The sequence below is a fragment of the Danio rerio genome, chromosome 20, assembly GCF_049306965.1.
Source record: "Danio rerio strain Tuebingen ecotype United States chromosome 20, GRCz12tu, whole genome shotgun sequence".
Lineage (NCBI taxonomy): Eukaryota > Metazoa > Chordata > Actinopteri > Cypriniformes > Danionidae > Danio > Danio rerio.
The window spans coordinates 38,050,530-38,066,024 of record NC_133195.1 but is presented as its reverse complement, the minus strand read 5'-3'; the positions used below and the strand labels follow the sequence as shown (position 1 = coordinate 38,066,024).

The following is a 15,495-nucleotide window of genomic DNA, read 5'->3' as shown; positions in this document are numbered from 1 at the left end:
GAGATTTATCAGACCCTAGATAAGGATCATTAGTCATCTTGTATGTTGTAGTCATATATGAAGTTGTTATAGTTAGGTAAAAATAAATCCAGAAAAAAATGTGTTAGCCTACTTGAAATGAAATACACCAAGTTAAATTCTAGTTGCATTTTTGTTTAGCTTAGGTTATAAAATTTAATTATCATTAATGAATATGGCAAAAATTGTAAAATGATGTATTGAAATTTTAGCTATTTTGTGTTTTATTGGTATCAAAATATTCAGTAACAATTGACAGTAGGGCATTAGGGTATTAGGTCATTGGTATAGGGAACCTATGGCTCACGCACCACATGGCTCTTTGACCAAAAATACAGTTCATGGCTCTCCAGCTGTCTCCCTTCAATAATTATTTACAGTTTAAAAAATTATAGCCATCATTAGAAATCAGTTTCCTATTGAAAATGCATTTACAATTCCCTTTTCATTGTATTTTTTAAAGCAAAATGAATAAAAATGTAGCTTACAATGAAAGGACCTTTCAACCAATGCACGTGTAGTGCAGTGGATAAAATTGAATTGCGACACCAATAAAGGGCAAACGCGTACGTGTGGTTACTATAGAAATTTGTCATTTACCCTTTATTTTTCTCAATAGTAAAATATAATTTTTGTTTCTCAAAACTAGCCGAAATTAATATATGTTCCTCAAAACTAGCCAAAATTATTGCTGCATACTTTATTTTGTATTATAAGAAGTAACTGTTTATTTATTTTATTTTTTGTAAAATGTTTATTTTAAATTATGTTGCTTTTCAGAAAAAAAAAAATATTTACCAGAATTTAAATAAATTGTCCTTTGCTCAACATGCACATGATGCTTCATGTGTTTATTTTTGAGTTGTGGTTTTATTAAAACCTGTATTATTTATAGTAGTAGTATACATTGGGGTGTATATATACCCCAAAAAAGTGCATTTGCCAAAAAATATCAGAAATGACTCTTTCCAGGAAAACAGGTTGCCGACCCCTGTATTAGGTTGTTACCTAGTGCATTTATTAACATAAAAAAATAAACGATACATTCATTACATTACATTCATAAATGAAAATAGTTGTTCCTACGGTGCATTAACTAATGTTGGCATGAACTTGAATGTTAAAAAGCATTAGTAAATGTTAAAACGTGATTAAGAAATGCTGTACAGGTATTGTTCATATTTACTTTATGTTAACAATGAAATCTTATTCTAAAGTGTGATGAAATATTCACAGCCCATTAAATATAAAAATAAAATGAATTAAAATTAACACAAAAAAATCAAGTCAATTACGTTGCTTGAGATCATATAAACATACAAATGTTACCAGTGTAGCATTTATGATTTTCATTTTGTTTGGCTTCATAGTGGAAAGCAAGTATGAAATTTAAATAAAAACAGAAAACTTGATATCTAAAAATAAAATAATATAAGTGGCAAAAAGTACAACTTTCAATTTAAAACAGCAAAATAAGTAAAACTATAGTATTAAATGTTTAATTGTATGTCAGTTGAAAAATAAAGCTGCTAAGAAAGTAGTTAAAAAAATATACTCTTCACCCCTTCTTCATTTTTGACAATTTTATTGACAAAGGCAACAGACTAGACAAGAAATATTGGAATAAGTACAGAAAACAAATGTTGACCATTATCATTTTTCTGAATTTGTATTTTTTCTTAGTTTGGAACATCTGTATTTAAAAACATCTGTATTTACAAGCCATTAATAAAACAAAAAACAACCATTTAATAAAGGAAGAAATACAACCAGAAAGCTCATTTCTGTAGAACATAAGCCAGGTTTGAGTATGTTGAAAAACATGAAACATGCCTGTTTAGAAATAAAAAGAAACTATCATTTCTTGGCAAAAATACAACCTAGTTATTTTTTCATTGAATGCCAATATACGCATAGATGAGCATGCGAAAAATAATAGACAGCAAACAATTTACTTTCAATGTTGAAGAGAGTTAGTTTTAGAAATGCTTGCAACAGTATAAGCAAACATATTGCAGATCTTCTGAAACAGATGAATGCAAGAACAGGAGGATCACTGATATTGTCCAGAAAAGATGTTTAAATCAGGAAGATGATGTCATCAGCCAGCATGACCTGGTTGTCGTCCTGCATGCGCGCGAGAGCAGCCCGGAAGTCTGTTTCATTAAACGCTGATGGGCAAGACTTGTTGATGCTCTCCATCAGAGCAATCAAACCCACCGACTGAGCGTGAGAAGAGCGGAAAACCTTATGCAGAGCCGCTTTAAACTCCTTAAACCTACAGCAAACACACACATACACTCTTATTACACTTATCATGTTCTTATTAGAGCATCTCAAACACTCAGCAGTTTCTTATTAAGAAACAAGAGTTTAAACCAATTCAGCAGTCCTCTGAAAATGAAAACAATAAATAAAACCGAAAATCCTGAAAGCTTACCTGTCCTCAGACAACTCTGTGTGGCCATTCTGATCAGGCTCTTCATCACCCTGCCTCGCAGGAGCCGGAGACTGAACTGAGAAAAACACACACACACACACAAATGAGCATGTATTTTATAGTTAAACACAATAGTTTAATTAAGATACAAATCAATATTCTAAATATTTAAAATAAATAGTTTTAAACAAATAGTGATTTGCTGTATATTTACAATATGATTTAATTTTACAAAATTACAATTAACAATTACAATCAAATGTGATTATTTAATTACAATCAAATTATCCTACTATGTAAATTATTTACTATAAAATAAGATTACTTAATTACAATTACAATATCTTAATATATAAATTAATTATTATCAAAGTAACTTAATATTTTAGATGATAAATGTTAGTTACTTATATACAATTATACAATTTCCTTTATAATGTTAAAAATTGTATTTTAAATAGACTGCATGTGAATAGGATAAGAACTATTAGTTATCACTTTACTTTCCCAGTTCAATTATTATATTAAAAACAGTAAACTTTTTGTATTAAGTTTTCTGAATTGTCATGTTAACTATATAAAGGGAGTTATTGTTTTTTTTTTTTTTAATGTGAACTAATTTGCATCTCCAGCATTTGCATTTTATCTACGCTTTAGATTAAGTCAGGCTCCAAATTCTTGTTTCGTTTTGTTGACATTTCAGTCACTCTTTTTATCACTCCATAATTCAGAAAATAGGGCAAATAGCCAGTATATACATATATGTTTGCATTTCTTTTTTAATAATAAAATGTTGTTTATAATCAGGCAAATGATGTATGAGCACATCTCCAAGTGAGACCTTCAAAATGCAGAAGACGTGTTGGTGAGATTTATGGCACAGAACAGACAAACCAATTCTGGGAAAGAACTTTCAAAACTAAGTATTGAATCTACAGACACTGCTGAAGTGCTATAAAAGAAACATTTTAATGTTAAGTTTTGATTCTTGTCATTAATCTGACAAACTTTATGAAACTGACAAAATAATTTTCTTTAAAATAATGCAAAGGAAATGTTTGTGTGTTTGCCTTACTCTGTGGAATATCAGTCTCAGTGTCAAAGTCATAGGGGTCATAAGACTCGCTTCCCTGAGATCCCCTGCGCCTACAGGACAAAGGAAAACATGGTCAGTGGTCAAATCTCAGCTGAGTTCTCACACACATCAATAATCATCACTTACATATATGACAAAGGGTAAAGACCTGTATTCACTGAACTTGGACTGAGTTTTATTTCATAAGGTCATACAGCACGGTGTAATAAGAGTTTTATGAATGAATCATCACTTCATGATCTCAATAATGTAAAAAAAGAAAATAAAAATCTTGTTGCCTTCATTTATTTATCAAATTAAATCTTCTAGTCATCTAAACTTCACTCAAACTGACTTAAAATATTAAGCTGAAGTTTGTATAACTTGAAATATTTAGTTAAAACCTTATGAAAATAAGCTAAGGTGACAAAAAATTGTTATAACTTTTTGTCAGAATTTTAACATGACCAGAAACAGCACTGGTCAAACATCTGAGTTCATTCAAGAAATAAACAGCACTACAAAATAATCTATTTCAAATTGATGCTGTTTTTTAACCCTTGATTAAGCAGACATCTTTTTCTAGAGCAAAGAAATTAGCAAATTAGGATTACATGATGCTGACGACGGCAGAAATGATGCTGAAAATTCATCACATTAATAAATCACAGTAGAAATATTTGTGTTAATTCTAATAATTCTTGACAATATGACTGACTTTACTGCATTTCTTTTGTTTTATAATTGTAGCTTTGGTGAGAGTAAGACTCTTCTTTCAAAAACATTAACATACCTTACCCACCTCAAATGTTTAAACTTGTATCTTTTGATCTCAAAACATAAAGTGGAAGAGGAATTTATTAGCCCTCCTGTGAAATGTTTATTTATTTTTCAAAATTTTCCAAAGAGAAATATTTACCAGAGCACATTTTCACAGTATTTCCTATTTTACTTTCTTTTGCAAAATTCATATATTTTTTTGCTTGGCTAAACAAATATATTTTTTTTAAATGTAAAAACTGCTCAGATCAATATTATTAGCCCTTCTAAGAACTTTTTTGATTGGCTACAGAACCAACCACAGTTGTCAAATGACTTAACTGGTTAATATAATTAACCTAGGTAAGCCTTTCAATTGCAATCTAAGAATACTAATATCTTGCAAAATAATTACATTTACATTTAGTCATTTAGCAGACGCTTTTATCCAAAGCGACTTACAAATGAGGACAAGGAAGCAATTTACAGAACTATAAGAGCAACAATGAATAAGTGCTATAGGCAAGTTTCAGGTCTGTAAAGTCAAAGAAGGGAAGTATTAGTAGTATTAGTTTTTTTTTTTTTTTTTGTGTACAGTTAGTGTGATATTCAGAGAGGCAATTGCAGATTAGGAAGTGTAGTGGAGACTAAATAGTTGGGTTTTTAGTCGTTTCTTGAAAATAGCGAGTGACTCTGCTGTTCTGATGCAGTTAGGGAGTTCATTCCACCAACTGGGCAGATTGAGCGTGAGCGTTCGCGAAAGTGATTTCTTCCCTCTTTGGGATGGAACCACGAGGCGACGTTCATTCACAGAACGCAAGTTTCTGGAGGGCACATAGATCTGCAGAAGTGAGTGCAGATAAGAAGGTGCTAGGCCAGAAGTCACTTTGTAGGCAAACATCAGAGTTTTGAATTTGATGCGAGCAGCAACTGGCAGCCAGTGCAAACGGACTAGCAGCGGAGTGACATGTGCTCGTTTAGGTTCATTGAAGACAACTCGTGCTGCTGCATTCTGGAGCAGTTGAAGAGGCTTGATAGAGCTAGCTGGAAGCCCAGCTAGTAGAGAGTTGCAGTAATCCAGTTTGGAGAGAACAAGAGCTTGAACAAGGAGTTGAGCTGCATGTTCAGATAAGAAGGGTCGGATCTTTCTGATGTTATAGAGTGCGAATCTGCACGATCGAGCAGTTCTAGAAATGTGGTCAGAAAAGTTTAGTTGGTCATCAATCGTTACTCCAAGGCTTTTCACCATTTTGGATGCATTTGGATGCAGTAATGGTTGCCCCATCCATCTGTTATCATTAATTAGTAAAATAGCATGTACTGTCATCATGACAAAGACATTTAAGCGATTAGAAATTATTCATTAAATCTATTGTGTTTAAAAATGAGTTGAAAGAATTACTATTTCACATGAGGGCTAATCATTTTGTCATCACCTGTAAAGAATGATAAAGATTAAAGATTTTGTTATTCTGGAATAACACCAGACCTTTTTCTGGGTGGTCGTGGTGTGTCTTGAGCTTCATCTTCCTCTTCTTCTTCATCTTCTGAAGCAGCGTCCTGCTGTCCATTTCTAGAGCGTTTACGTTCCTTCTCCAAAACCTAAAGGGAGGGAAAACAATTAATTTCAACAAATCATGTACAGGAAATGTTTTATTGAATTAAAATCAGCCAATAAGGGAGAATGTACAAATAAACAAAGCAAGGTGCCAGAAAGAAGTGGTGTTTTTGTTGAATGTGTTATGGATGAAACTAATAAAAGTATAGTTTTAGATAAATGTTCGCTAGATATTCCTCTATATGCCCTAGTTTTTAGAAAAATGCAAGATTTTGTGAACAAGTTGAAAGTCTTTAGTCTTTATTTGTTGACAGTTGTGTGGTATTGTCCCAGCCCTCCTCCATTGTGATTGGTTGGCTAGCTCAAAAGTGACACTGATTGGCGCTGCGCTTTGCTCAGAGCGATGACTGTAAAATTCAGTGGCTTGCTACACTTCTATGCACTCAAAAAACAGTGCTACCAATGAAAACAACAGAAAACAAATGCTCAGCTCAGGAAAAGACACTTTGGTGGAAATGCTGCCATATGTACACAGTACAAATCCTGTAATTCAGCTTTATGTCATTTTTCCCTTTCTAAAATTAGTAGTCTATTGACAAGAATGACTTACTAAATGCCTTCCTTAATATGTGTACAAAACATAATTATTTAAAGTAAAAACCCTCAAATTGTCAAGTTTTGATTGTATATATTTTTAAATGCTCCACTGAATGCCGTCCATCTTTAACTGACTTGTTATGATTAATGGGCTACAGTATGTGCAAACAGACCTTTTTGAAATAAGCGAACTGCACGAGCTCCACGGCGACTTCAGTGTCCACCAGCTCCACAGCTTTACTCATGCGGGCTTTAGCGTGAGCCGTGGACAGACGGATCAAAGTCTCCAGGGTTCGGGCAGTGACCGGTGACGTCTGAGTAACAAAACAAAGCAGATTCATCAGGTTAGCAACCAAAAATTGATCTACTAATACATGACTGGCAACACTTTGTGAAAGCGCCTGTATTTACCCGTGCGATGTCAGAGCCCAGCTGCTCCTGGTTGCGCAGTCGTGAATATTCCTCTGCGATGTGATTGGCTGCATCTTGGGTCAAAACTGGAGAAATGGCTTTGGCGACGTGGATGTACTTCCTCATGAAGGCTTTGCTCACTACTCGATCCCTAAAAAAAAGAAAGTGTTTTTAATAATGGACGTTCAAGTATGCGAAACAAAAGATTAAAACATTTTATATCAAAGAAAAACAAAACATTTTAAGCCAACTAAAAAGCTTCATTTCATTTGGTAAGTGAACCAGTCAGAGCCGAATTAGCCATTGTGATTTGCGTTAGAGACAGAAAACACAGAAGGTCGAGCTAATGAAATACGTGTTCACATACTTGTTTTTTTTGCTGCCGTGGAGGAGTGGATTGTGTTTCTCGTACACCTGGAGCTCCTCTTCCTCCTCCTGCGTAGCATCAGGGTCTTCTGTGGCCAAAGCATCGATTGTACCACCAAGAGCAAGAGCTGAAACACACAAACGCATGATGAGTCCAATAAACACAAACTGCAACATGATTAATTCCTAGTGGGGATGTCAGTTTGTACTAATTTCCATGATCAATCATTGTTTAAACCAGTGGTCTCAAACTCACAGCTCTGCATAGTGTATCTCCAAGGCGAAAGTGCTACCCACTGAGCCACCTTATATCAATTATACTTCTGTATCTGAAGACACTGCTCTTCAGTCAAACAGTAGTGTGTGAGTTTATACCTGTCCCGTCCTGCTCATGTGGATCTCTGTAGCGGTGCATACGCAGCACGTGGTCCGAGATCTCGCGGTCCTGCTCAGGGTCCATCTGATCCAGCATAATGAAGAGCAGATCAAAACGAGACAGCAGAGAGTCCTGCAGACCGATGTTCTCCATGGGTGTCTTATACTGATCATACTGCAGACCAACACAGACACGTCATCAAAACACACACACAGATTCAGAAACATCACCTGTACAGAAAAGACTAGCAATGTTGAACTGCTATTTAAAACAACTATAATTCAGATCATTGCTCTAACCACCACCCGAGATGTATGTTAAATTGTCATGTTCCAGTACACAACCACCACTCGCTGTAAGTTTTTCCCACATTTTTGAAAAGAAGCGTAGTCTAGATATGCCGTGCAGACGCTAAAGATGTTTGTTCGTTTTCTGTTAAGCAGTTTAATTTAGTATGTAAAATACCTCTATATAGTCTTCATTGTATTAATTCAGTAAAATTATTCTTCATTAAAGTTACAGATAAATTTTTTTGTGCCCAAATTCTTTAAACTCTATTGGAATGCTTTTAAAACGCAAGCAAATAATCAAACTTCACTCTGGTATGGTTATATAAAGCAAAGACTACACAAATGTCACATATGTTGTGCTTATCAACTATAATCCCAACTCAACATTGAACATCCTGCGATGTGACTATTACAGACACACACATTGCGATATCGATGCTGAAACAATATATTGTGCAGCCCTAATAATTAATTTATTAACACAGAACTCACTCTGCCGTAGACGGGGTTGGCAGCTGCCAGGACGCTGCAGCGGGCATTAAGTCTAGCGTGGATGCCAGCTTTAGCGATGGTGACTCGGCCCTGCTCCATGACTTCATGTATAGCAGTGCGGTCCATATCTGACATTTTGTCGAACTCGTCAATGCAGACAACGCCTCGATCCCCCAAAACCATGGCCCCAGCTTCCAGACGCCGCTCGCCTGGGAGACAGACAGACGCAGCTTTAACACTGACGCAGAGTCCACAAAGCTGATTTTACTGTGTGTGTTAGTGTATGAGCGGCAGTACCTGTCTCCTGGTCAGTGGTGACGGCTGCGGTCAGACCCACACCTGATGAACCACGGCCTGTTGTGGGAATGGCCCGAGGAGCAGTGTGAAGAACGTACCGGAGCAACTGAGACTTGGCCACTGATGGGTCACCTGAGAAGAACAGATATTTAGTATTTCCGTTAAATTGATCTAAAGGATTTTTTTATTCAATGTTTGACATAATCTCAACTGAAAAATGAATAGAGGGTGGAACATAGAGTAGCTCCCCCCACCCTAAAAAAAACTGCCAATCAATATTGTTTTCATCACAGCTCTGCTAGTGAAAATGGTTGAGCTCAAATGCATCAAACAAAAAGCAAATGTCAAGGGTTTTAAAGGGGATGAGGCACGTCAGATACTAGAAAGCCTTTGATTGGTCAAGATTAGATGAGATACTGATGTTGTAACATAAAAATGTGTTGATCCATTTAGGCGGAGGTTACAAACTGCAATTGTATGTTTATATCAGTTTATATCTTCTAAACACAAATTTTGTCACTGTTTTGGAGCACACTCGCTTATAGATTTAAACAGACAAATTAACATCTATAAAACTTACATTTAATTTCATGGCACCTTTAAACTACTATTAGAGTATACTACTCTCAATAATGATCTTCCACTAATACATTTTTGTATATATTTATTCCCTCCATATCTGAAGATTAAGAAATATTCCAATAGTTGTATTCATTTCATTCCGCTGTGGAGACCAGAATTAATAAAGGGACTAAGTCGTGAATGAATGAGCTCTGTTCGTCATGACATGTTGTCATATTTATAATACAGGAAACTGATAAATGGCGCCATCTGGTGGGTCAAAGAATAACAGCAGTACGGAACTACTTTTACTAAGCTGGTTTATCTGGTTCGCCTGGTATCAAAATGGATATCTACAATCAGATGTTAGCAAAGAGACAAAACTCTAATGCAATACATTAACTCCACTATTGTAATAATTCAGAACAAAACAATTAAAAATCAGGGAATAAAATTTAATTTAACACTACTGCTTATGATATTGTCTTAACAATATTATTAAATATAATATTAAAATTCAAAATATATATTTTAGTAATAAAAATAAAACAAAATTTACTGTTGTTATTCAGGGAACTAGTTCATTTTATAATCTTACAAACATCAAACTTAGTTTATACAGCTTTATATTTGTCACGTTGTTTAATATACCGAAATCTTTAAATCTTTACCCAATACAGAAAATTCCAAAATAAATGATACTTAATTTGGCCCTACTTACAACTTATAATTACAAAAAAGCTATCACCATGTTCACAACCAGTCATTTCACCCTAAGTGTGTCTCAATATTGTGCAACATTGTTTGTGCAATTAAAACGCAGGCAATTACCTATGAGAAGCACGTTAATGTCTCCTCGAATACGCGAACCGTTCTCCAGCACCTTCTCCACTCCTCCTAGAAGCATGCACAGGATGGCCTTCTTTATGTACTCATGACCGTGAATACTGGGGGCCAGAGAGCGAGCCAACTGATCAAACACATTCTGCAGGAAAACAGACAAATACAGCATTCACATTAGAGAAACACACACAAACAAGATCACAAAACTGTTACATGAGCAAATCTGTAATGCACTGAATATATGCACAAAAATGTTTGCAAGTGCGTGTGCATTTGTATTAGGGTTGGGCGATGTCGAAAGTGAAAAATCGTGATGGACGATGGCATCATCTGCAGTGAATTAATTATTTATGAATAATTAATTAACTCATAACGAACTAATTTGTAGCCTACCGTTTCAACTACCTGACCCACATAGTCTTTGTTTTACCCATAAGCAAATCATGAATAAAGATAGATAAGTTACACACAAATTACCACACACAATCACTTTTTCCACAGGCCTCTGGCATGAATAGGCAGAGTGATGTGTTGTTATAATGGCGTTGACAAACTTGGTTGGTAAAAAAGGTGAACAATCAACAGTATCTCAGGTTTTCGTTAAAATTACTAAGTATAAGCATGAAAGTGATAGATTGAAGCTGTGTACTGACGCTGTGACAAGTTACCTGATAGACTCAAAAGACCGAAGTATCGTTAATTAGTGATAAGATTAAATAAATATCACGTTTTAATAACTATAGTGAGATGCAACCCAGCGATACATGCTTGATAAAAACTCTGGTTTTGCTCAAAGCACCCGCTTACTGCTGGAGCTCAGACGTGCGTCTACGCTGCAGCATGACAGAGTTCCTGTGTGTATGTGGTCACGTGATGTGTGTTTTTAGCGGTATAGTGTGAAAGCAGGGCTTTTCAGAAATGCTAGATGAAACGCCAGTGTCGCCGTGGATCGTTTCGTTCTAAAATGCCATTTTAAAACTAAGCTGTATTAATGTAAACAGGACCATTCGTGAGTGGTTTGCTGCTGCGACAGGGGCGAGACGGCGAACGCATTGTAGTCTCAGCATTGTGATGTCTATCGGCCATCGGTGATGGATGATGGCATTGTCTATCGACCCAACTCTAATATGGATATCTGTTTATATTTAACCAGTTAAACTCAACTGAAACTAATAAAAATAGTAGTCATGTTCGAAATTATTGGCACACTTGGTAAATTTAAGCAAAGAATATTTGTAATAAATCTGCTCTGTTGATTTTTTTTGTTTCATTAAAAAACCTAAACTTTCATGGAAATTAATCAATTAAAATGGGAGGGGGGTCTCATTAAAAGTAGGTTTTGCCAATATTCAGTAGCCAAATTTAAAGGCACCCCAAAAATATTCCTATGAGTCAAACATATCCGAAGTGTATATATTTTCATCTTTAAGAAAGATAAAAAGATTTTTTTAATTAAAGAAAAAAGATAAATTATTTTTCAAATTTATTTCAATTTTTGTTACTCATATTTAACAAAGGTGCCAATAATTTTAACCAGACTGTATGATGATTTCCATCGGCTAACCTTAGAGCGAGACCTGCAGAAGCTCTTGATTTTGGCCACATCATCCGCAGAGAAGTAGTGGGAAATTTCTTTGCTCATCTGTTTGACATGGCAGGCAATCATGATGGTCCTGAAGAAACACACAAGGGACAAATTATACTATGAATATCAATACATTTCGTATAAGAATTCCAGAACACTGTTTTAACAAGAGAAAAGACCACAGCAGTGCAACAACTTCATGCCTGAAAATGCAAGATGCAGCTCTCATAAGTGGTTTTGCCATTTTGTCGTTGTCATGTCAACTTGGGACTTGTAAACAGACAGTCTTGATGCTTTCCCCACCTTCCGAGTTCATCTGACAGGCTCACTGCTGTGTAACTAACATTAATGAACACTGCTATGAAGGTTTTGACACTTATCTTGACACGCTGTCTAACAAACCTGGTGCTTTTTGTGTGCTAGGTGCTGCAGAAGACGTGAATGGTCACTTACGTCCAAGTCCTGTCTCTTCACACACACAAGATTGAACAGATGTTGTCCGCTGCACCCACTGTTATGAACAAACCTCCAGTCAGTGCTAGCATTTTCAGAGATTGAAGCTTACTGAATCTCTGCACACTTACTGTGCTTTTGTTGTTATTAAATGGTCGGGCTGAACTTTTAAAAGTTTAAAAGTCTTAATTATAAAGTTTAATAATTCATATTTCTATATATTTTGTACTTCTGGTAGCTTTTCAGTTCGGTAGCTGATTGTGACATAGCCTGTTTAAAATAAAGAGGAAAAGCAAGCACTGGGGATTTGTTATTATTCCTTTTGTACCATAACCGTATCCAACGGTGACCCCAATTCTGAGGTACGTGCTGAACCGTGACTTCAGTAAACCATTACACCTGTAGGTTTTACGATGATGACATTATGAAGCAGCTGTACCTGAAGGTGCCCGAGGTGAAGCCACCCTTCTTGCCCGGCAGGCAGCGGTAGGTGCCGATCACCTGTGTTCGGTCTCCAGGCTTCACGGCGTCCACCAGGTCATTGTCCAGGATGATGTCCACAGAGCGGGGCAGCTGACCAGCAGGGGCCTTCTCCGGCATCTCCTGTATAGTGATGGTTTGGTGGTCCTTATAGACGGACAGACCAAACTCTGTCTCCAATGGATTGTTCTCTTCATCCTGAATGGATCAAATGAAGAGAGGACTTTCAATACTTTTAAACTATTTTTGAACCATCATTATTAGGGATTATCAAACAGGAGCTCATAACAGCTGTTAAGAGGGGGCAAAATCCAAAAATTCTGATAAAAATATTAGAAATGCACTAATAAAATAGTTTCTACATTTATACTGTGAAATTAGAGTGATATTTAAAAGACTACTTCAATAACAGTGGTAAAAAAAAACTATTTATCATCATTAATCATTAACTCATTCTAATAATAGTAATATTATTTACCCAAACAAATTGAAATGGTATATAGCAGCCTATATATGGCCTTAGTCCTAAATATGTTTGCATGATTTTACTAATCAATGTGATCAACTGTGACAAATTCTATACCTTGGTGGGGTAAATAGCACTTGAAGGGAAGGCATCCAGAGAAGTCAGATCGGTGTATTTGCGCTCCATGGTCTTTTTAGTGGCTGGACAGTAGTGCACACTGCGTACTACTTTGGGACGCACCAAAGAGCCTGTTGTTTCAATGAGAAAGAATCAGTTTACCATCCATAGCATCCAACATACCAAATCAATAAAATTCCTATAAATATTGCTGGACATACATTTAGTGACGATGCCCTCCAAACACACCATGCTGCCCAGCAGGCGAGAGGTCAGGGTTCGAGGGGAGACATGTTTGCTCCCAAAGCTGCCCTCCAAACCAATGAAGAACTCCTCACATTGCTTGGCGTAAGTGGCATCTATTGAAGCCACCAGATCTTTCAGGGCTCGCTGGAATGCCAGGAGCTCTTCAAAAGCGTTATTCAACAGCCTGAGGGAAAGAGAATGCTCGTGTCAATGAAAACACGGTCACACTTAATAATGTTAAAGTCTTAAATAACAAATAGTCAAGCTTTACACCTCACACCAAGAACACAAAAACCACACCAATCAACCAACAAGCCAGTAAACAAAATAATAATAATCAGGAAAAACGATGTGTTGTTTCACCGATGTAAGCTAAACCACGAATTTCTGAACACAGAATTTACCATTAAATTATCAATGAAGTCCTAGTTCTGTTCATTTTAATGCACTGAAACATAACTATTCGATTTTACGATATGCTGGCATTGAACAAATGAAGGTTCCGAGAAGGGGCGGGGATATAGATAGACTTCTATTGCAGAGGGACGTGTTTTACATTTACATATTGAATACTTTGTCTCCGACTGGTTTAAATTTGGACTTTGATTTGATTTCTGTCCTGTTGAGATTTGGTCACAGACGCTCAAGCATGCTTGATGTATAAGGACCAGTAGGGTTCATTCGTACATGTCACATGACACATTGTGGCTTCCACAAGAACCAACGCTTTCCAGTGTTAATCAAGCAAGGTTGCTTCTGTTTATGGTAAGATATTTATGTGTTCAAATTTGTTCCTTGAAAAAAAAAACAATTGTGTTTTTAGAATACTTGAATTAAACGGCTTAATTCATGTGGACTGTTTTATTTACTATCTTTATGACAAGTTTTATGTTAATATACTTTCAAACCAGTATCTCAGTATCTCATCTTTTGCATCTAAAACAACATAATGGTGACAATTTAATTGTGAGATCAACTAACTAAGGGATAGCTCACCGAAAACTGAAATTTTCATCATCATTTACTCACCCTTTATTGTCTCAAACCTGTTTAAGTTTCTTTTCTTCTGTTGAACATAAATCAACTTATTTATAAAATTGTGAAAACATGTAATTGACTTACATGGTATTTATTGTTTTCCTACGAGTAAAGGATCATAGGTTTCAAACATTTTTCTAAATATCTCCTTTTGTTTGCCAGAAAAAGTAAACCAAAAACCGTTTGGAACCCCTTGAGGGAGAGTACATCAGTACATGTTCATTTTATGGGTGAACTACCCCTTCAATTTCGGTACAATATAAAATGCGTGTAGTTATGATGTTATTACGCGTGGAAATATACTTGCAAATTATAATAGCATGACCTGATCATACATGTGCACATGGTGTAGTAGTGAAGGGGAACAAACTAGACATACTTTGCTGCTCGCTTTTCATTTCGTCGTCGCAGGTCGTTGAGGTTTACAATGAGCCTGGATTTGTTTTCGCTGATCATCTGCCGTACTTTGCTCTGGTAGATGCCCTGGTCTTGCTGGAAAAGAGTAAAAACGCAAGAATAAAGTTGTAAACAGGCAAAATATGCTTTAAAAATTCTACGAAAAATGTTACGTGGGTGTGGGCCTTTGTTCCTATAAGGCACCTTTACTACAGCAATTCAACCTCTAATAAACATATAATAACTTATTTATGCTTACGTCGTCGTCAAGAAAATCCAAGTAATCCCTCTGAGCCTCCCTCATTTCCTGATCGTCCACAACTTCAGCAGCCATTTTTGCTACAGATCTTTTTAAAGTATGAAGAAAAGTTCAGTGCAGAACACCTCGTGTCTGTCGCAGCACTGTTGTGTGCCTTTTCGCGCCACCAGACTTCTCTCGCAGTTAAAACTGAGCACTGATTGGCCAACACACCAGTGACTCAGTAACATATTCTGCCTCTTGGGTTGCGGCGTCCAATCAAATCCTCGGAAGGAAGATTTTTCCCAACCCACTCGAGTATTTCGCGCGAAAAGTGAGGCGGTTTTGCGCATGCGCGCACAGCCAGAGATGCAGCAGATCTGAGAGCTAATG

General features: G+C 36.2%; 2 protein-coding genes across 2 annotated transcripts in view; one reads left to right on the top strand and one right to left on the bottom strand.

Annotated features, from left to right (window-relative positions):
- The window catches only part of stmn4 (stathmin-like 4), a 28,417-nt gene extending 15,997 nt beyond the window's left edge, over positions 1–12,420 (top strand). The window contains 1 exon segment of the mRNA NM_213401.1: positions 12,092–12,420. The gene's annotated coding sequence lies outside the window, so the exon portion shown is untranslated.
- On the bottom strand, positions 1,587–15,231 carry mcm3 (minichromosome maintenance complex component 3). Its single transcript, NM_212567.2, is given in 17 exon segments — positions 1,587–2,296; positions 2,459–2,534; positions 3,534–3,604; positions 5,782–5,894; positions 6,621–6,761; positions 6,859–7,009; positions 7,226–7,352; positions 7,600–7,774; positions 8,383–8,591; positions 8,680–8,811; positions 10,072–10,225; positions 11,648–11,756; positions 12,561–12,799; positions 13,185–13,315; positions 13,406–13,614; positions 14,848–14,960; positions 15,124–15,231. Coding segments are annotated over 17 exon segments (2,424 nt in total). The 5' UTR covers positions 15,199–15,231; the 3' UTR covers positions 1,587–2,097.
- Between the last annotated feature and the right edge of the window lie 264 nt (positions 15,232–15,495).